The 22,268-nt window shown below is 41.3% G+C and overlaps 1 protein-coding gene across 2 annotated transcripts in view; it reads right to left on the reverse strand.

The window, feature by feature from the left end:
- Window positions 1-560: 560 nt before the first annotated feature.
- The window catches only part of SNAP25 (synaptosome associated protein 25), a 60,865-nt gene continuing 39,157 nt past the window's right edge, over window positions 561-22,268 (reverse strand). The window contains exons 4-8 of one of the 2 annotated variants that reach the window (XM_014895052.2): window positions 20,412-20,460; window positions 12,049-12,166; window positions 8,216-8,341; window positions 5,974-6,118; window positions 561-1,885 (exon numbers count right to left, since the gene is read on the reverse strand). In XM_014895052.2, the coding sequence (XP_014750538.1) occupies window positions 1,817-1,885; window positions 5,974-6,118; window positions 8,216-8,341; window positions 12,049-12,166; window positions 20,412-20,460 (507 nt within the window). In that variant the 3' untranslated portion in view covers window positions 561-1,816. Of the gene's footprint in view, window positions 1,886-5,973; window positions 6,119-8,215; window positions 8,342-12,048; window positions 12,167-12,303; window positions 12,422-20,411; window positions 20,461-22,268 lie in introns of both variants that reach the window. The other variant, XM_014895053.2, reaches the window with a different exon arrangement.

The raw sequence follows: 22,268 nt of genomic DNA on the forward strand, positions 1-22,268 counted from the left end.
GTATTTTGACTTACAGCCATGTGAGACACATGAGTGAACTGTCACTCATGCAGAATTAATTCTAATTTGTCCATATAGGGGAAAAAACCCTGGGAAAATATGATAATGCTTTTCATTGGCAGAAAACCCTAGCTGTTGTTAGTCATTTGAAAAATTATTGTTAGCAGACTATCCAAATTCTGTAGGTCAAAGCCTTCCTTAAAAAGAGGTGTATTAGCACATGACTAAATTTTATCTACTAAGGAACTGTATCCTTCTGTACCATAGCATTTACTTCATTTTTTTTCTTTCCCTTGAACAAGAAAAAAATATCTTGAATCAGTATCTGGCAATCCGAGCCAGGTTATTTAAAATAACAGTCACTTGGAATGTACCAAGTGTAATTTTTAGTGTAGCTACTTTTTCTACAGTATTGCAAACCAACATCTTCAGTTTCCCACAAAATACAATACAAAAGCAATTTGTAAAGAGCCTTTAGACTTTGCACTTCTCCCAGGTAAGTGGCAAATAAAAAGTTGTCACTGACACATAGGGCAACAAATGGATAAAGCAAGCATGGATTCTGAGATCTATAATTTTTAATAATCTTTAAACTAGCTACAAAATGTCAATCACTTCACAAACTGACAGGAGACATAAGGAATTTTCATATTACATGCTGTAAATGATATTTATCTCACAGTTTATCTAGAGTTCATTCATTTAGGTTTTTTAATTATTTTTTAATTGTCAGCTACTAAACATCTCAGCGATTTGGTGTGCATAGCTCTAGGTAAGCAACAGAGAACTGTACTGATAACAAACCACATGGGGAATAGCGACTAGTAAGAGAGAGCCTTATAAAAATTACATTTCTTTGCACCATTTCATATGGTAGTTGTGTCCTCCAAAAGATAGTCTTCAAAAGCAGCAGACAAACCCCATATATTACACTTATTTCTTTTTGTCTTTGACATATTTTCAGCCAAGCTTTTATTTTGCTGGCAATGGCTAAATGGTGAGTGCCAAATCCCTCTTTTTTTCATAATTAAAAAAATGATCATGATTAATAACTATATATATATCAACAAGAAAAAAGTGGCACAACTGCAAACTTGCTGGTATAACATAGTCCCAAAAGAGTCCGAATACTGAGCATGCTTTTGTTGTCATTGTTGGTGTGCTACTGCCATGGGAAAATTCTTGTTTAAGTAGGAGTCTAAAAGTCTATTTATTCCTCATGCATAAATGCATAAATCACATCACTTTTTAGTGCAATGCTTGTTATAGTAATATAATTCCACATTGTCTAATCATGAAATCATAACAACAGATAATGGCAATGAAGAACTGAAGACAGCAGGTTTAAGTGCTTAAACATCATGATACCCAAAGACAGGAGCATGGCAGTAGCTCTGTGGAATGTCACAGTTTTACAAGAACAATACTGTATATTTAAAGGTTAACAGCACGTTTAGCATTCCAACAGTGTTGTCATTCAGCAAACATCATAAAAAAAAAAAGAAAAATGAGGAGGGGGGGGGAAAAAGGAAAGGAATCCAAATTGGAAACAAGGAAAGGAAAGGAAGAACCCCAAAAAACATCATAGTGAGCTATAGCCATCAAATCAGCACTATGTACAACCTTTGGAAAGAAAGATATCTAGAAAAAAATAATTACAAGTATCATTTTTGGAAAGCTGACAAACTACACAGGACAACATTTACAATGGGGCTGATATGTGCATGTGTGCAAACCTAGTAGATAAATACCATGAGAAAAGCATGAAGGTGCTGCCCTGCTGGACAGCATTAAAAGGAAATGCACTTCTCTGCATTTAACCACTGCCCAGCATCTTTGTTGCACGCTGGTTGGCTTCATCAATCCTGGTTTTGTTGGAATCAGCCTGGGGAAAAACAAAGGAAAGAAAGGGATGAGTACAGTGAAGAAAAGTGAGTATGACAGAGAAAAAGAGTAGAGGGAAGAAAGACAATATTTTGTGGGTACTTCCATATTTTTGGCTAGGTCGCAGAAAAATGAAAATACAGGAGAGCTGCTTTTTATAGTGGTATTAGGGATCCAAAAGGAGATTACAGATTTTCTGGTTTTACTTCATATAGCCTTTGAGCAGAGCTTTTCTGCTTGTGGCCAGCTCCACTGAACTCCTGTAAATGCTGCTCCAGATCCATAGCTGCTTCTGTCAATAGCACTGGTGGTACCAGTGCTAATGGATGACAGCATGAGACCTGGTGGTGTGCATCTGCATTTTGGGGAAAACTTCAGACCCCTTTAAGATTGAGTGGACCTGGACTGTGGTCTCATTTAGATCATCAGGTTGTAGGCAAAACTAAAATTTTGGTCAGTGTAGAAACTCCTGCAGCAGAGAAGCTGGATCATCTGATGTAGGGAATGTTGGCAAAGATGATCTTTGAAAAGACCAGCCTGGATATCTTTGCTCTGCATGTGAAAGGAAGAGAATTGGAGGGGGGGATGCCAGTACTCCAGAATTCACCAATGTAGTTGCAAGACAGAGTAGCCTCTTTCATTGGGCAGCAGCATAAACAGGAGTTAAGAAAAGGCAGAGATTTTACTGTGATTTGAAGCAATCAAACTGCAATTTAGCCCAGCATACACTGAGCCATTAACTGCACTGTTTTCCCTGGGGTAACACCTGCCATGATTATAAAATGCCATTAATAAAATGGCACCACTTGGGAGGTTTGGGAGTTCTCTCTGAGTGGGATGACACTTTGACCATGACTTTCTGTAGCTCTGCAGAAGTTAGTTTTGGAGACTAAAGTCACTGTTTTAGCTGACAAAAACTGGCAAAACTCCACTCAACCCCAGGTTGCCATGCCGACTTATTCTAGCAGAGGGACTAGATAGAAAATAGTTTCAATTTTTAAATCAGACCTGTGGGAAAGGTGAGAATTGTGTTGCTGCTTTAAAAGCATGGGCTCCAATAGCAAACTCTTTCTGTGGTTTGATGACTGCATTTTTTTGACTTTGATGATTGTTCCCACATCGCTGAGGTGTATCTAAATTGTACAGATTTATTTTAAATCTCCAATTTGCAAAGACAGAATGGTGAAGCAACTTTCCCACATGCATTTAAAAATCCTTCAAGAGTGTTTGTACTGATGTGCAATAAATCTTTCTGAAATATCTTGGGCTTTTCTCCGTAATTGTTTTGAAAAATGTTATGTAGATGTGTATTTTTAGTGCAGTAGGATGTGCCAGCTCCTCAACAAGCATAAATCAGCAAAACTACTCATTACAAGCAACACTCCTTTATTTTAGCTGTAAGTTTGACCTTGTCTACCACAATTTTGTGTGCTCTTGCCAAAAAGCTACCTGAAAAGTCAATGGGTTTGGAAGCAGTTACCTTTGTCATGAAATGCATGAATATTCATTGAATAGTGATGAAACATCATGTTCCTAATGATGTTTAGACTTTAGTATCTGGTGGGTGATGTTGCATTGAAGGCAGTGGAATTCTTTGTGTTGACCTTCCCACTTAGGTCAAGATAGAGTGCTTTGAGCCCCCTCTACTTTCCTCCCAGTCTCCTATTATGGTAGATTTTGGGACCAGGCTCTTCTGGTGATGGTGCCATTTGACCTACTCATCACATTGTCATTTTGGTTTTTGTCCCTTTCTCTATGATCTGAGGAAAGGATAAATAAAGCCTTTTATTCATTGCTCTCCTGATTGCTGTGGAGAAATCAGATTACATCTCTGCACTATGAGATTGCTCTGGTTGGGGTGCATGCATCCAGTATAACATAAATCCTTCAGGGGCATTTATGATGCATCCCTGGGTGCTTTGGGTTAGCTTTGTGATGCACCCCAACTTTTGCAAACTGTGCCAGCCAAGGGTCTTTCTAATGATCATAATTGACCCAAAGCACAGTGCTCCAACTGGTCAGGAAAACAGCCCTGGCAATGCTGTGAGGGGGACGAGGGTCTGTTGGCATATTTCATTGCAGACTGGATGTGTGTGCAATTGTGGTTTCACTGTTATCCAGCTAACCATCATTTCTGTCTTTTATAGAGGGTTTTACTAATGCATTGTGTTTCTTTTTCTAGTACCTCATTACTGTGTGTCCTTACTCTGAGAAATTTGGCTTATTTTTCACTAAGACTGAAGACTGTCTTATTTTTGTGATGCTTTCATGACGACTCCTCTGTGTACAATGCAAATCCATCTTTCACAAATGTGTCACTGTTCCTTAGCCAAGGGCCCTGGGTGATTTTATGAATACATTAGCTGCCAATTTTATTTTTCCATTGCTGTACAAAATGCCAAAGTCTGTAGGAAGACCACATAGCTTACTGCTCTCAGCATGCACTCTTAGAGGTTTGGCCCATGTGCTTTATGTGCACAGAGGACCTGGTCAAAAATCCAGATATTTGCAAGCCTGAGCTGGTAGGACAACAGTGACTTGTTGGGCTTGCAGGCACAGGTAGGATGCCACTGATTTCCATCCACAGGGCACGTCTCCTGCCACTGTGACATGTGCTAGGGAAGTGGGAAGACGATAGTGCACATCCTCATTGCTTTAAGAAAATAATGTATGTCATAGGCTTCTTATTTAGAGATACTCATGGTATAGGCTGTATAAACTCCCTGCCCTTCTCAACGTACAGAGAGATGTGCTGCTTTCTAGTTCTTTGCATATGGATAGCTGCAGTAAATCCTTCCCCCCGATGCTCCTCATTTTCTCAGAAATATGAAACAGTGCCTAATGGCATTCTGGTAATACAGTGAATTTTCCAATACAGTCAAACAAACTCAGCAGCTTTATAAAGACCAACGCAAAGCCATGTGCTCTGCAGTGCCTCTCTGTCAGGGGTGATCTTCCCACCCTTCAGACAACATACACTTCACCTAGTTCTCTCCAGAATCTACCTCCAATAAGGAAAGCTCTTGGAGTGAATCCCTCAGTGCAGTATTTTCCTTAATTTTTTATTACTAGACTCTGATATTGTTAACTGACACAAAAAACAGGTACAGGCATCCTGCTTGTGTGAGGAGGCGTGTGCATGTAAGAAGGCTCAAGAGCACCAGCTCTACCACTTAAGGTCAGAATTAACTCTAAGCACCACATGTAAGTCCTTGGGTTAGATCCTCAGGTTGTGTAAATCTCAGCGGAAGTGGAGCATTGTGTTGATTTTACACCAGATGAAGATCTAGCCTCTTATGTCACTTTAGCCTGCCTGTGCCTGTGCCTGGAGCTCTGCCAGTACCAGTGCAGATGGCTTGCAGATATTGGGATCTGAAGATGGCAGTGAGCTCCCAGACAGGCTTGGAGGGGGCTGCTCTCTGCTTCAGAAATCTGCAGTGCAGGTCTGGCACTGGAATGGTGCTCTCTGCCTTTTTAGATGGTGATTTTGCAGAACTAATGCTGAGCTTTTGTATTTCACTGGGGCCAGGTGGGGCCCAGTTATGTATAAATAAACATCTATATATATGTACATACACACACACCCTTCCCCAAGAGAGCAAGTAGATCTGTGTCCTAATGTTGTTATAGGCAGCACAACAAAACTGGCTGCACTGTTACCATGGGGCAAAGCTTTGCTTAATAATTCCCCATTCTTCTTTGGGGATGGGTCCTCCAAGCAGGTGATCTAATCCTGAGCTGCTCATGGAGTTTTCCAGGAAGGAAAAGCCCAGGAGGATTTAAAACTTTCCAAGAAATGCCAGGGCAGTCAGTTCCAAGCTCCACAGTTCAGCATAGCTCAGGGCACTTGTCCTTTTACAGAGTTATTGGAGAATAATAATTGATGTCTGCTAAGGGCAAACTCAACAGCAAGGGTTCAATCCAGCCTGCACTGGAGGTGCAGATTCACAGCAATGAGCTCTGCTTTGGCCCAAGGATTTGGAGGGAGAAGAGAGGAGCTGTGTCTGTCCCTTGTCCTTTCCAGGCCCATGCTTGGAGAAGGGAAAACAGAGTCCCTCTTGGGGTCCTCATGGAAATGGCAGCTCTTACCTTCTCCATGATCCTGTCAATCTGGCGGTTCTGTGTGTCGATCTCGTTGCCCATGTCCAAGGCCATGTGACGTAAGTTGCCAATGATGCCGCTGACCTGCTCGAGGTTCTCATCCATTTCATTTTCCCGGGCATCGTTTGTTACCCTGGGAGCAAAAACCCAATTCTTTAAAGCAGAGACAGGAGATTCCCCCTGAAACTGTGGTTCACCCAAAACCTCCTCTGCATCCTCTGTCACTTGTCACCTGAGGGGCAGGCTGCTGTGCTCAGCTTTGAACAAAAGGGATTAATGAGTAGATAACCTGAAAAATGTTATATGCTTATTTTTTGGATGTTGGGCTCAGTTGTCTGGGTTATCAGTGCTCTGTTTATACTGCTCATGTCTGCTGTTGGTAGAAGTGTTGCTGTCTGAGCTTGTGTGTACCACATGCTGTACCTCTTTGCAGTTCCCAAAGAATGAAAGGGTGCTCCATTCAGATCTGTGTGTGGTTAGTGCTCATGGGAAGTGCTGGGAGGTGGTGGAATTACAGCAATAGCAGCTCCCCTCCTTAAACTGCAGATAGCTAATTAATACTGTCCAGTCCTTGTATGCTCGGGGCTCACAGAGATATTGGGGAAGAGTTGCTTCAGCTGTGAAAATCCTGACCTCACAATATATCTAATTGACTGTATTTCTCGTGAAAGACAGAAACAGTTTCTGTCAGATTTACTGGCTTTAGTAAAGATCATTTATCTCTCATTCTTAGCACCAGCTTTTGCAGTTGCTTGCTTTTCAGAAGGAAAAACTTGTGCTTGAGCCAAGGCCCAGTTCGACTCTCCAGTGACTGAAGAGGCAGGTGGTGACTGATGCTGGGAAATGCAAGGTCCATGGGTCCCACTCCGAAAATTCCTGCTTTGAGCCTCTTATGAAATTTGTGTTCATGTAGGTGCCCAAAGGATGCTCCAGGCTATTTGCAGAACAATAAACTTCCTTCACTGCTATTCTATTATCATGCCCCAGCCTTCATTTTAGTGGGGCTGCCTTGCAGAAATAAAAAAAAAAAAAAAAAAAGTGAATGGCAGACCAATCAAGCTTAAATGGCAACTCCATCCCATGCTCCAGATTGCATGACAGCATTGTTTCTATCACACTGATTTCCCTTTATCACAGCAGCCAAAAAAATAAGTGGATAATAGTTTTTGGAAAGATAATTACTTATTAATCTAGAGTCCTTAATCTTCAGAGATCAAAGCTTTGCCTACTGGTATGGTGTTATCCATGCTGATAGCATTGTCATCTAAATACACACCCCATAAGCTCTGTAATCAGTAGGTACTTTGTGCTGCATCCCTGTGTGTTGTGGGAAGTTTGCAGTGGGGTTGCCTTTAATATAGCTGAGTGCATCAAACTGGCTTTGATTTGAGAGCCCATGGGATCCCACTCTGTTTCTCCATAGCTGTGGCTTCCCAGCAGCTGAGGAATGGGCATCATTCCCCATGCAGTGAGGATTTGAGGATACTCGCTAGCAGGTGAGGGGTGCACCTCTAGTTTAAAGTGTTCATCAAGTTCTGAGCTTGGCTTGGTGCTTTGGCAGGAAGCCTGAGGCTTTTTTGTTGTTGAAAAGAAAGGGAGGGCTGCTGAATGCTTGGTACATCTTCTGGCAAGAACGGATAATGGGCACTACACGCCTTGAGACATAATGGCAATAAACTAGTATTTATCTGACACTTCATTTCTAAGGCCTTTGACAAGTGTCATTAGTGAGACCCATAATAAGGCCCCCAGGAAAAGTGTTCACACAGGGAGCTGGAGTGCCGAGGACAGTGCAGGCTGGCCATGGCTGTCTGCACCCTCACAGTGCTGCTGTGAAATAAATAAATAGACTTTATTTCTAGTTTATTATTGCTCAAATCTGGGCAGTCTCAAAAAGAAAGGTCTGGGCTTTTGTTTTCAAGCATCTTCTGGTTCTCAAGGCCAAGATGCTTACTTCCAGGATTTCCAGCATGGTCACCATCCTTTGCACAAGAGCTCAGATGACCCTCAGGGTCAGGAGAAGTCCCTGGGTGTAAAACCTTTAGGATGTGTCTTAATCACCATCAGCCTGAATCTGAGCACCACTTGGTGGAAAACCCTGGCTCCATCACAGCACCCAGCACCTCAGAAGGAGTTAATGAGCACCACAGAACTCATGACCATATGGAAGAAATCTAAATATATCAGTTGCAAGGAGAAGAGAGAGAAAAGAGCGGCTAGAAAGGCTCACCTGCGGATAAAGCCACCACTGATGGCCATCTGCTCCCGTTCATCTACGACACGTGCAGGCTGGCTGGCTACAACACCATCCTGATTATTGCCCCAGGCCTTTTTGTAAGCATCACTTGATTTAAGCCTATGTGAGAAAGATGATGAGTAACAAAGCACCAAGAGCACGAGACAAATGCAAAACTCTTTACCTCTCCAAGCTAAAAGCTGAATCAAGCAAATGAGTTTTCAGATAGAGGGTCATTGGTTGTATACCGATATATCATAATCCTGAATAAAAGGAGGGGGTGGGTTTTTTGCTTATTTTTTACTTTACTGCCACAACAGTGATGGTCAGAGGTTTAGTTTCCAATAGGGTGAATTGCAATTGTCAGGTCTACAACATTGCACACAGGTTTTTGGATGTTGACTTAGTTTCCAGAAAGAAGGAAAATTAAAGAAAAAAAAAAAAAGAAAGAAAAGAAAGAAAAAGAAGAGAAGAAATACAGATAAGTAGAAAACATCATTTCATTTCAGTGACACATATGTTTTGACATCAAACACAGAGGACGTACTGGCAGACAGACATAAAAACAGAACTGCCAAGTATAGTGTGTACATCACATCACAGCAACACACCCTCTTAGAGAAAAACAGATTTGGCTACAATTTTACATTTTACCATGCAGAATATTTGGCTTCTGGTGGTATTTTTTCAATATGTATGTGGCATAATAGGCATTTAAAGCCACTGACCTTTCACAAGGTGATTTGGGGATCATTTTATTATAGGGTTCATTCGATTTTTCAAATAATATATCGGTACTTGAAAATAGTAATCATACATCGACAGTTGATGTACAAACCTTTGTCCACAGAGACAAAAAGAAAAATAGGCAGAAGTGAAATGAGTGCAGGAGAAAATAAAAGATACGAGCAATCTAGCATCAGAAAGGGAAATTTTTCTACATTTTTCTTCATGCACCAGCTACAGGCATGAATAAGAAGTAAAGCATTCTCACTAAGCACAGTTGCCCCAGTAGTTCATCATACCCTCAATGCATCAGCAGTAACAGCCTTCACAATAAGCAAGACACAGGCAAAAACGGATCATCACTTCCTTCAGGAGTTTTAAACCACAGGACTTCAAAAATATCCTAGCAACTTGTTCTATTTGTATTTTGTGGCAGTTACATTAACCTTCACAAAGCCATTTTTGACCGAGCTGCCCTGGATAGAAATTTAAAATCCAGGCACCCCTAGAGTGCAGATTGATATGTGCAGCCTATTTAGGGCTGCTGTCATTGGGGTCACCAGACAGGATTTTAACAGGGGAATGTAAGGGTTTGGGGTCCACAGGTATAAGTTCTTGATTTTATTCTGGAAATGGGGCTGTTTCCAACAAAACCACTGGGAAATGCAAATCTCAGTGGTTTCCCTGTTCCTTAGTCAGCTCCAATCAGTCCTATAAACAGCCCCGTGGCTTGGATTTTGGGGGAGGAACTGAACGTGCTTCTGGGAGATCTGGGAAAGGACATGACAAACTCATCTCTGGTGTTATGTTCTTTCCATGCCCCCTGAAGCAGCTCAGTTTTAAATGAGCCTGAAGATGCGTTGTATGATCCAATATAGAATTAAAATATAGATTAAAAGAAGATCTTTCCTACTCATCTGTTCTGTTGCTTATTTCCTACTAAAGTTTGTGAAGACTTGAAAATATGATGGTTGGCTTGTTTAATTTTAGTTCTCTGAAACTATACATTAGCTTTGGCATTTCTAGAAATGCCTGAAAGTAATTCTCTTGCTGCAGATCCATTTACAGGGTTTGCCTGTTCGTTAGACCTGTGCAACTTTGTCAGTGAGACAGTTTCTGTGTTTGAGGTAAATTATTTTATACACTCAGAATCTGATCTCTTGTTTTCTTGTGGACTTCCAATTAGAGTCAACAGTTGGAGCTTGGATCTGCTCATGGTCAATAGCAGTTGTCCTTTTGAATTCAACCTGGTCAAAGTTCCATACCATGGGCATTTTGGGTCTCCTAAGAATGTAGGCTCAAGCTTTACATATTTTTAAGGCTCAGAGATCTGTACTTTCACTGTCTATCAGGGTAGAGTTACATGTAAAGTGGCTAATCTTTTTATAAATATATGCCATTAATCTCCCACCAGCCAGAAGAGCATTAGGGGATCATGGTGATTCTGATGCCCACACTGCACTCCTCAGAACGTCATCTTATCTGTACCAGTGGAGTCCTGGCTTAATGACTCAGAGAACAGGCTCTAAAACCATTCTTTATCCATCCTCTTAGCACTGCTCTCTGAAATATGGCTGCAGACTGATGGGGTCAGAATGCCTTAGAGAAGGGAAATTCATGCCCCATACATCACCTGCAGAATCATTCTGTTCTTGCAGGATGACACTGTAGCCGTAGTAAAGTTGCAGATGTTCTAGTGCCACGTGCCAGGTGCTAATCCCATTGCTGTCCCATAGTTGTCACATGTCTGGCTGTCAGTTCTGAGCTTTTACAGCTTGTACAGTGTGGGAGACGTCAACTTTCTGCTGCATTTCTACCTGCAGCTCTTGTGCACCAGCTCCTCTGGCATGGGGCAGCAAGCCTGTCAGAGCTCATACCCCTTACAAAAGGGGTGCATGCAGCTCTTTCCATTCCTCCTGCCCCCTCTCCCATCACACATCAAGGCAATAATAATTCTGGGCAAAATGTTTACCCCAAAAAATTATTCAGGGCTTGGTGCAAAAAAGCAAAATAGATTCTGTAAAAAAACCTGAGGCGGTATCTGCATTGTGTCCCAGGGGAATTAACTTCAAAATAAATGTGATGGATAAGGAAAAATCCTAGTCCTGCTCTTCTGATTTTTGGCAAAATACCCCATGAACTCTATGGCAGCTCTCTTTGCTTTCATCTTTACAATCAGGGTAGGGTCAGGCTTTGGCTGTGAACAAAGTTCATGTAGAAAGGGAATTTAATACTACAGCAACACTACTCTCTGCTTTGTTTCCTGCACATTCTCTGGCCAACCATTTAGGAATGTTTCCACTGCAACCTGGTTTCATGCCTACTCACTGCATGCTGGATTTTCCATTCCTCAAGGATTTTGGGTTGGTCCCCAATTTCCTACACCCACATAACCGCACATCACATTTTCATTTGGCATTTAAAACAAGCTTGGCATTACTTGGAGGACGGTTTCGTTCAAGTGTGATGGCATGCAAGCAAATTTAATGCATTTCAACATTTCTGCTTAGTGTACGTGCTACCCAAGTGAGAGAAATTTGGCATCTTGAGGTTTTCTTAAATTTTTTTTGCCTGTGGCAGGATGAAAACCATTTCAAGTTTGGGTTCCAATTATGAAACGTCACATCTCTTTCAAGATCTCATCAGACTATTTCTGTTGAACAAGGAAAAAAGACGTGATTTTCATCCACAATTTTGAGCAATGTTTAGTATGACCTCTTCTGGATTTTTTCAGCTCTTTTGTTTATGAAACTTGTTAGTGAAAATATGTTTCAAAATTTAGAGTGTCCAGGAATAAGGTAGCCCCAGGGTTTTTGTTTGCTGGAAAATGGAACCACTCAGTACACTTTGTGTAAAATGTTGAAACTTTTACCATTAAAAGGTGTCAACAGTGAAGCTTTCACTGCAGTATGCCTGATTTTAATGCATCTACAGTAACTCCCAGTCAGTTGTCTAGGCTATGAAATGAATGCATTTGAACCAGAGTCGTTCTTTCTGCATGCCACATGCTCATCCTGTCCATGTGCCTAGCAAGGATGAGCTTCACAAGGCCTTTGGGATCAGCCTTAAGTGCTCAAAGAGATGAGGCAGGCAGCACCTACTTGTTACATGGACAGACACAAAGACCACAGAATTTTCCTAGGTCCGTCAAATTCTTTTCTGCTTCTTTCATGTCCTTATTGATTTGGTCCATTCCCTCTTCGATGCGTTCCAGTTGTTCTGATTAAACACAAGTATTTTATCCCCACAGAATGAAGCAGATGGAAAAGGACAAAGAAAAAAAAGACAAAAACTTCAGACATTCACTGTGACAAAAAACTGGACACCACATAGCAGAGCCGGTACCCAGTACCTACTTGTTACAAGGACATATGAAAAGGCCACAGCATTTCCCTAAATCTTTTAAATTTTTCTCGGCCTCCTTCATGTCTTGGTTGATATGGTTCATGCCTTCTTCAACACGATCGAGTTGTTCTGGTCAGGACAAAGGGATGACAGTGTGGAATGAATTGTATTTTTGTTTGTTTGATTTTGTCTTCAACAGAACATGAAAAATGACCATGTAGAACTGAGTTAATAATGACATTACAATGCATTAATCTGAGCTGATGCATTGCTGAAAGGATGTATGCTGCATTGGATGCTGAAGAATTTTTTTATTAGTATGGAAAGAGTAAAACAAAGGAGAAATTTATTTGAAATATATTAATATAAACAAGATGGAGTGATGTAGAAAGGAAGGGTTATAAAGTTCAAGGTCCAGAAACATAATACAATACATCAACTTACTAAGACACAGTGACATCCAGGAGAAAGAAAGATAGTGTTATTATTTTGCATTTATGTATGTTAGTATTAGAGAAAATATGTCCTTCCATTGAGAGCAATTCAGTTACTTACGCTTACAAATGCCTTGGAATTAGGTGGGTTTGGGCAGCACAATAGCTTTGGTTAGTGAGTGAGAGAGCTGGTAGTTAATGGCAGCAGAAATGGAGTGAGCTGTTAAGGGCTTGTGTCAAGGTGCCCTTTCTTCCAGAGGCTGAGGAAACCGAGACCTGCCACTTTGACTGGCACTGGATATTGATCTCTAGTCTGAGTGTGGCCTCAGGGCTGGTTTTCTGTTTGGTGTGAGTGCTGCAAATCAGGAGTAACCTCAGTGACCACAGAACAATTGAAACCACTCTGGGAGCCTGACGCTCTCTGGGAGAGGGACACTGGCTGTGGCTTTCCTTGTCTCCAGCCCCAAGGGACCTTATGGAAACAGGCATTGGGTGAAGACTCGTTTTTTCAGTGAGGTCACTTCTGCTTTGCTCCAGGGCAAGTTAAGAAGCACCAGGCCCAGAAACCAGCCATATATAGATCCTGTCTCTCTGCTGGCATTAAACAGAATTTGGCATATTTCCACCTAAGGCTGATGGGTTTTCATAGTGACTTGGTTTTCTAAGTGACTTGGTGTCTCAGAATAACTTAATGTGTTAATTTTTTTCACTTTTAAAGCTGGGGAAAATGTTCTAGAGGAACAGAATGCCACGATGCAAAAGTGTAGGAATAGATTCTCCACTGAGGTAAACAGATATGGATCCAGTGGGATCAAGGGTCTTGTGTAGAGTCTGTGGTAGGGACAGCATTTTACATGGGGTTTACATTTTACACCTTTTGTTCCCAAAGGATAGACTCAGATAATACCCAGGATAAGAAGGTTACTTAGAGTGATATTGCAATCCATTAAAAATTGTAGCTATACCTAACGAAGAGAAGTAAAGCAATCCCAGTAAAACACAAATACATCCCTATTCCCCATATGGAATAGAAAAACACTGAATTAGACTGTAGAGGAAGGAACTAAGAGCACTCATTATAGAGGGAATCTAATGTCATCCCTGATGTTAACTGAGTCCTATCCAGAAAAAAAAATGAAAGAAGAAATTTTAGAAGGAAAATCATATGCATATTGACGTCAGTAAAAAGCTCCTCTTAACTTCTTTGAGAACATGAAGAAGCCTAATTTCTTACTTGGGCTTCTAATAACAATTGAGGTTTAGCTTTTCAAAGCTTTCTGGGGGGGGTTAGATACCCAGTTCCCATTAAAATTAATTAAATAAAATTAATTTTAATGGGAAACAGGAACCTCACCCCTTGAGGGCCTAGAAAATCCTGGGCTAAACTATTCAAGATGGAATAATTTAAGTATTGAACTTGTGCTCTTTATTTAATTCTTGCATGACACTGGGCTTTGAGGAGAGGTGCCATGTCAGTATGGTGAGACTCATCTGCTTTTCTGCTGTCAGTTCTCATTCTCCTCAGCTAGCTGGGCCTCTCTCCTGATACCAGTTATTGATCCCAAATCCAAGGATATATTTAAAGGATCAGAGTAAGCTGGCACTGCCCTCTAAAAGAGGCACACACTGTGTAAGTGAAGGATTGGGAAACCTGAGAGAGGCACTGCACAAGTTCTGCCAGATAAACTGCTGAGCCGAGAACCAGGCATGCAAGGTTGGATTGTCTTAATGCACGTTGTAATTTAGGCTTCAGCAGAAGCTTTGGTTCCTGTCTGTAGGCACAGATTGTGGTTCTCATCAGAAATGTAAGCCTGTGGTAGAAGGGGACACCCCTCCCTGTGCTCCTGCTCCTGGCTAACCCCGGGCCCTTCCTGCTCCTGCGTGGTTGGGCAGCGCTTGCTCTCGCTCTGAGAAGCAGCTGTGGGAGCGTGAGCTGGCTTCGATGCTGGTTCATGCAGCATCATGGGATTTGCTACACTTCTGTCACAGAGCCCCTTTTAGTCAAAAGATGGCTGTACCCACATGTGCATTCTGACACTGGGGGGGATGAGAGGTATCTGATCTTTCTTCCATCGATTTTCCTGACAGTGCTTCTCTAACCTGGTCTGCCCAGTGGCAAAAGCCAGGTAAACACTGCATGGGTCAGTCCTAGATTTGGTACCACTGGTGGCTCTCAGTGGAAGCAATTCTCCTTGCTCAGATGCACATTCTCTAAAGCCATATATGTAATAGGTCCTTTTGAACTTTACCTATTTTCTGTTCTGCCACAATAAATGAGTTCTTGTTGATTTGACAAAACTCAAAGACTTCCATTTAAATTACACCCCTCTCTAGAATCCTGACTTTATTTATCCTACTTCAGGATTTGTGTTTGATGCCTGAGCTATTGCTGAATAGGAAAGGGAGCCACAACTGATTTATCTTCCTTTAAAGGGAGCCTCATCAGTGTAAAAAACCCCATGTCATATTTGTAGCCCAGAAGTCTAGACAGCTGGCTGCTGGTCCTAAAACCACTTGCTAGTTGTTAATGTCATGGGCTGCATTGTTAACTGGTTTGAATCAGCATAGTTGTGCTGGCTTTGTGGAGCAAAGCCAATTTATACCTGTCAAAGATCTGGTCCCACAGGCAAGGAAATGGATTCATGAGTCTAACCACAATTATTGAGGCATAAATATTACAGTGGAATTAACTTAATGGGGTCACGCTGGATTTGTTTTGGTACAACTGCTATTAAAATGTGGCCCAGAATGAATCACTACTGATAGGAAATCTGATGGCTATCGAGAGTTAATTTAATGTCTGTTTCCATAGATCTTTCCCTATTCCAATGTTCTGTGCTCTATCAAAAGGTTTTAGAGAAGACAGTTTGTTGGCATACAGTGCCATGAACCTGTGCAAATTCACACCGACAAGAGATAATGTCTTTTGTCTTCCATTTAGAGAAGCCCTACAAGGTCAGAGTTTGAGCATCTTTTGACAGTTTGTTGCAGTATTATTTGAATAAACTGCATCTATATGTTTATGTATGATGTATGATATGTATCTTAGAGAATTGGTACTGTCTGGAAGCAGACTACACATCAGAGATATGTTTCATTGTGATTTCCTTCACTTTTTTCCCTTTGGAAAACTCTGCAACCCTTTCTGTATATTGATGTCTGAGAATATCACTTACATTTCAAGGCAGTGACCATAAATCTTCTTCCAGATCTTACAGAAAATTAAATGCTCATCTTAAGGCACATACAAAAATAGTTTTTTACCTGTATCATTATACTTGTGAATTACTTCTATAAGGTAACTGAAGGAACATAAGCTAGTCCTGTTAGTTTTATCATAGCATTGTGACCATTTGCCAGTGGGTCTTTGCCAGGATCTTCTGTAACATCCTGGCAATTCCCCATCCTGTGACTGGTCTGGGTAAGTGGTGGGGTAGGGAAGGTGTAGCAAGGGCATCCCTCAGCTGCTCCTGTGGTGTCTTGAGCAAAAACAGCTGCAAGAGCATCATACAAGGCATTGGTAGGAAGACCAGCACAGAGCAAGTGTGGTGTTGCTTCACCTTTGCATGCCCATCTGTAATTTATAATAAATATTCCTTCACTGATGTCCAGGATCTGGGGCCTGAGTTTGAAATTTAGTTAAATGCCTGTGGAGATCAGAACTTGCTCCTTTGCCTGGAGTATTGTGCAGTGAAGCAATTTCCCCCAAAGACAATTTTAATTAGAAAAAAAAGGAAGAAAAGAAAAAGGACATCTTAAGAACACATCGTAATCATAACTGCATGCAAGAGAGTTTAATTTGAGACTCAGCAGATTAACTATTTCCAATGCTGTGCCATCATCCCATTTTCCATAAAGGAGAATCATACTGGAACATAGTATATTTCTGGGACAGTCTGTACACAAATCCTGAGCTCTGACCTAGCTGTGCTCTGAAAGGCACTGCTGGGCACAGGTACCAATGGAAGAAAGCTGGAGGGGAGAGCTGTAAGCCCACGTGTAGCTGTGCTAAAAATAACAGTAGACAAAGGCACAACCTGCTTTGTGTGGGTTCATTTGTCTTTTGTTCTGTGCTACGATTTCAGCATAATTAATATCATCTTCCCTGTGAAAACTGGAGTAGTTGTTAGTCCCCTTTTATTTTGTTAATTAGCCATAACACACAAAACTACCAAACTCACAACTCCTGCAAAAGCAATGGAGGTCAGCTCCCATGTGTGCCATCAACTGGTGCCAGTGCTTTTGTTTGTGAGATCACCCAGTTATTTCCAGGTTTCATCTCCTTTATAAGCTTGATCTGGAGTAAGATCTGCTGGGTAGATTAATCTGCTCCCCGTGTTCCCTGGCATTGCTGGTTGTGCATTCACAGTGCAAGAAGAAAATTCCAATTGCACCGGCATTTTCTTTGTCTCTTATCAAAGCTGTGGCTATTCCTCTGTCTTGTCTTGGATGAAAAATTACTGTGCTTCTACTGTTGTTATTGGAAAAGTTTCTCCCCTCCACCTCATTTGGAATACAGGAATAAAATTCTTCTGGAATAAATTACATGAGGACATCATCACACAAAAAATGTCCTTGAAGGTCCAAATCTTTAACCCTGCTAATATGTCCAGGTGACGGGAGTTTCCTTTGGATGAATAGAGTTACCAGTCTGGGACCTTTTCTGTTTTAACACTTCAGATTTATCTTCATATCTTCACTTTGTACTATTAGTTTCATTCCTACTGTCTGCTTTTAATCAAAATGAATCCAAATATTAACATTTTCCTAAGTTAGCATCTTTTAAAGAAGCAGAGGAATTGCCATTGCTCAATAATCCTTTGCAGCATTTATTTTTCATGTAAAATACAAGTATTTTAGTTTAAAGAGTTATATACATATTTATATTTAAATCACTAATTAAGGGAGCTTAACTCAAGGCCAGATTAAAAAACTGTAAGCATTATGGATGCACATGTGGTCTGGGAAAAACTTTCCTAGTGATGGAAAAAAAACTCAGCAAGGAAAATCTAAACTCCTAGCTCCTTCCTGTGGGGTCCCAGGGGGAAGAGCTGTGTCAAACTGGTTTGGGTGACAATACCTGACCCAAAAAATGATAACTCTTGATATTGCAGAGGTGCTACTCAGGTTCCCATTCTTCAAAGGATACTGGAGGAGATCTCTAGTTTTTATGAGAGTGCCATCTCTGTGAACCAGAGAGCTCTTGTGAGGCTCCAGATCTCTGCAGGTCATGACAGACTCTGTCACCTGCTGTGCAGCCAGCTGTGCTAAACCTCTGGGCACCAGCAGCTATCCAGGCTGGCTTTGTTGTACTAATACCTGGCATGGTGAAATTACCTTGACTTACAGCCTCTTATGATCCCAGACACTTCTGCTTACTGATACCAGAAAATCAGTTCTGCTTTGCAGTATTTGGGTTGAATTGGCTCAGAAAGGCTTTTCCATGTAAGGTCTGTTTAACTTCAAAACAAGCAATTTTGTAAGGAAACCTAGAAATAGAGCTTCAAGCAAGTGCAGAGATTAGATCTTCTGCCTGCCGCCCACTGGAAAGATCAATGTCATGTTTTCTGTATATTTAACACCTAATAATCTTAAGTGACTTGTGCAGCCAGCTGCAAAGAGATCACATGGCAGGGTTAGCAAATTATTTCCTTAATCTGATAATCTGCTGAGACATCCGTGAGCTGCACACATTGCACTAATTACAGCGGGTTCAAAGTCACCATTAGCGTATTTTGCCCAGTAGTGTAAGTCCTTTATAGCTAAAATGAAATAAAAAATTAGCAATTATGACACCTACATGTGGTTAAAATGGAGAAAACTTAATTAAACATTTAGCATAGTACAAGGTTACGATATTTTCAGGGTTGGTAACATTATTTGGCTGTTTTCCTTGAGAAACCCACACTGTATAGTCATAAGCTAAATTTACTGAACCACTTAAGGCATGACCACAACCAATTTAAAGAGGCTTCGAAAGCTTCTGATTCTTTCTGCAGGTATTGACTAACTGCATCTCTCACTATACAACAAGCATTTCAGGTTTCACTGTCAATAAGGGTTTGATACTGAGCTCCCTGGACTCCAGAGAGGTGAATGTGTCCAGGCTCAGCTCCTTGGCTCACCCAGATTGTCCTTCCTGTCATGGCTACAGAGCGAATCAGTCAAGAAACTTTTGAATACAGGGGTTTAACAACAGTAGAGTTCCAAAATAATAATTTTAAAAACTCAACAAAATTCAGGATTAAAATCAAAATAAACCTCCCTAGCAATCTGTGGAAATACAGCAGTTAAAAAACAGAAACATACATTGCCAGGAACAATTAAAGTTTCTGGTGCTGTGCCTGTGAATTACATTGCAAGACACACCTGGGTATTAACATACTTTCTTTGACAATATTTGTTATTTATTACAACTGTATAATCCACTGCTGAAACAAAACACATTATTTAGACAGGTGCCATATCTGTTTCAACATAAGTAATTTCTGGTTTTCTATATTGGCTGGTAGTTCTTCTACTGCCATTATTTTTTGAAGACAACAAAATGTTCTCTATAATATTTTTCTTGTCAAGACAAATCGATGTGACAAAATTTGGTTGAGTTAAATTCTTTTCCCTAAAGGGGGGATGTGGGGGGGGAAAGCAATGAGGCATACATTAAAAAAAAAAAGGCAAATAGAAGAAAATACTTTCCATTTAGGTCCTGTTATTACTTTTCATTCATTATAGTGTCAGAGAAGCAGGGACATTAAAACTGGAAAGGACCTGTCAGGTTGTGCAGTCCATTTCCTAAGAATTCTGTATCTTTGATTATTATCATTGTCTGGGTTTGATGAGTAATACAGCATTACCTCTGCAGAAAACATTTCCTAATAATAATTTTGTGTTATGCCACATAGTAAATAATAACAAGGGACTTTAGGGGGCTGGTCTGATAGAGAGTAGCAGAAATTTCTACTCTGTTGATTTATTGGAGACATCATTTTGCTGGGGCTGTGGATCTATGGCAAATGAAGACTTATTAGTTTTATTGAGAGGGAGAGAAATCTGCCTTTTCTTTGTAATATGAAGGGCAAAAATGTAATTTCCTGGAATGTATTGAATATATCAGGCTCTGTCATTGTCATCCACAGACAGGTAGTCTAAGTCTGAAACCTCCTATATGGACAATTGTAATGAGCTGATTGTGTAATACTTTTAATGCTAGAATTCTGTCATTTTCACTGCCTTACTATTGTACAAAAAGTAACTGAATCTTACACAAACTAAAGCCATTTTGCCTTCTCTTGGGATGCATTAATTGCATGCCTTTCACTTGTGATTTAAGTGGGAAAATTATGTAGCACCTGCATAAATAATGCTGGATTTTACACTTATAGAGGCAAATCTTCTCATCATGTGGCTGGATCTTGACCCAAAGCTTGCTGAAATCAAATAGTGATTTGGATGAGTTCAGCCTGCAGCTCTCTTTGACATTAATGGGAAGCAGATCAAAAGAAGTAGACTCTTAGGCAGCTGTTGTACATTTTTCTCTGTTGGACAACAAAGCTAAAGGCAAAGAGGTTTTGGGGTTCTCATGCACAACCACACATATTTTCTGTCCCTCGTTTCCAGGGTTGCACACAGTCAGTACAGCACTTTGAGAAGGGTTATACTTCCTTACTGAAGCAATCTGAACTTACCTCCTTGCTCATCCAACATAACCAAAGTCCTGATACCAGCATCTTTACTCTACATCCCAATAGTGGTAGCAAGGTAAGGAGAGAGAGGGGGAGAAGAGAGAGAGAGAAAGAGAGATCAGTGAGGGAACACTCAGTCCTTGGTATGGGACATAGGAAGACACAAGAAAAATAGTGAAAGGAGTGACAAGGGCTGATGGCACAGTCCAAAGACCTTATGTGCCTGGACACTGTGTAAGTAGCCAGGTACTCTCCACTGTACCATCAAACCTTCTGGATTCACCAGAATACCAAACTTCTGCAGAAAGCACAAAGCCATGGACCTTGAGATTAAAATAATCACTTTACACAAGAGTAATTTCTAAAAAGAGGAGCTAAATAAAGCAGGAGAAGGGAGGGGGGGAATTGATATTGTAAGTGGATGTTAATTTCCAGGAGAAATTCCTAGGGAAAACAGGTATGACATGAACATGTTTGGGAAGGAGGCACAGTGGTTTGTGCACAGCTCTTGCTGCTGACAGAAGTCAGAAAGCTTACCTACTTAGGAAATCCAGTTTAAAGCAGGCTAATATTTAATAGGATTAAGCCATATTTTTTGGCTCAGTGATCTAATAGATATGGGTTTGAGCCAAGTTTTAATACAGTCAACAGACACCTTTAGCATTAATGGACTTTGAATTGAGCTTGAAGGTAGGATTTTCAAAACACCTACACACTGAATCTGCCTTGGCTCCCACAGCTTAGTGGGAATCTTATCACTGCCTTCACTGGATACAGGGTTGGAGCAAAGCTGAGCCATTCACAGCTCCCACCTGCCTAAGCCTGTGGCAGGGCACCTTTCACAAGTACAATTCTTGTCGTGCGTTATCATCACTCTGGGATGTGATCAGGTGTGTCTGGTTCCTGGGTGCTGTGGTGAACTATATCACACATCAAATTATCTCCTTTTTAATTACAAAGGGGAAACCAGCTCCATTCTGCTTGGAGCAGTGATAACATCTGTGAATAATTAATGGCCTGAATGATCTCCTGACTGTTGCATGTCAATAACAGATGAAGTAAATCCTCTGTGGCCTGACAGCTTGACAGCAGAGCTACCTGGACGTGTGAAGCAGTAATTTACTTGTTGCCATGAACATAAAGCTCTCTATGCTCCTGTGAAGCAGATAAAGGTGGTGGTGGTGGTGTCAGTTTTGCAGAGGGCAGGGAGATGTCCACAGCTGCACAGCTACGTCAGGAACAGAGAACTAAAGTCCTGACCATTCCTCTTACTTTTCAATCCACTCTCCCACTCCTGGAGGCAAATCAAGGATCTCATGTTATCCTTCCTGCCAGCTGCCATTCTCACTGCTCATCAGGTTTTGTGGGTGTAGTGAAGTGTCTCTGGCCATCAGGTGCCCTGTCCATGCTCACAGGGCACTGCCAGGCTCCCACAGCCCCCGCTGGTTCAGCCACAAGCCCAACCCTGCCATGCTCAGGGCTGTTTGCCTGGTGCAGCTGGTGCTTCTCTGCTGTCCTACCAGAGGGTCCTGCTCAACTCAAGAGGGATATGAGGTACCTCTTGTTGTGCTCTTCTCTGCCTCTCCCTGCACTCCCAATCTTGTCTGTAATGTCTACATCACTGCAGAGACTGGGAAAAACATCAGATGTGTGCAGGCTGGTTTGCTCTCTCTTTATAAAAAGTCCTTGTGTGAGTTGCCAGATGGACAGAAAAGGCCTCCTGCCTCTCCCCATGGTCTGCTGCACCCTGCTGCCCTCGGGTCAGCCATCTACCAGGCACCCACTGCTGCTCTCTCTCCCTTCAAGTTCACACTATATTTACTTGAATCCCATCCAGCTTTTATTGTTGCAGCCTTTAGA

This window comes from Sturnus vulgaris, chromosome 3 (assembly GCF_052056855.1).
Source record: "Sturnus vulgaris isolate bStuVul1 chromosome 3, bStuVul1.hap1, whole genome shotgun sequence".
NCBI classification, from domain to species: Eukaryota; Metazoa; Chordata; class Aves; order Passeriformes; family Sturnidae; genus Sturnus; species Sturnus vulgaris.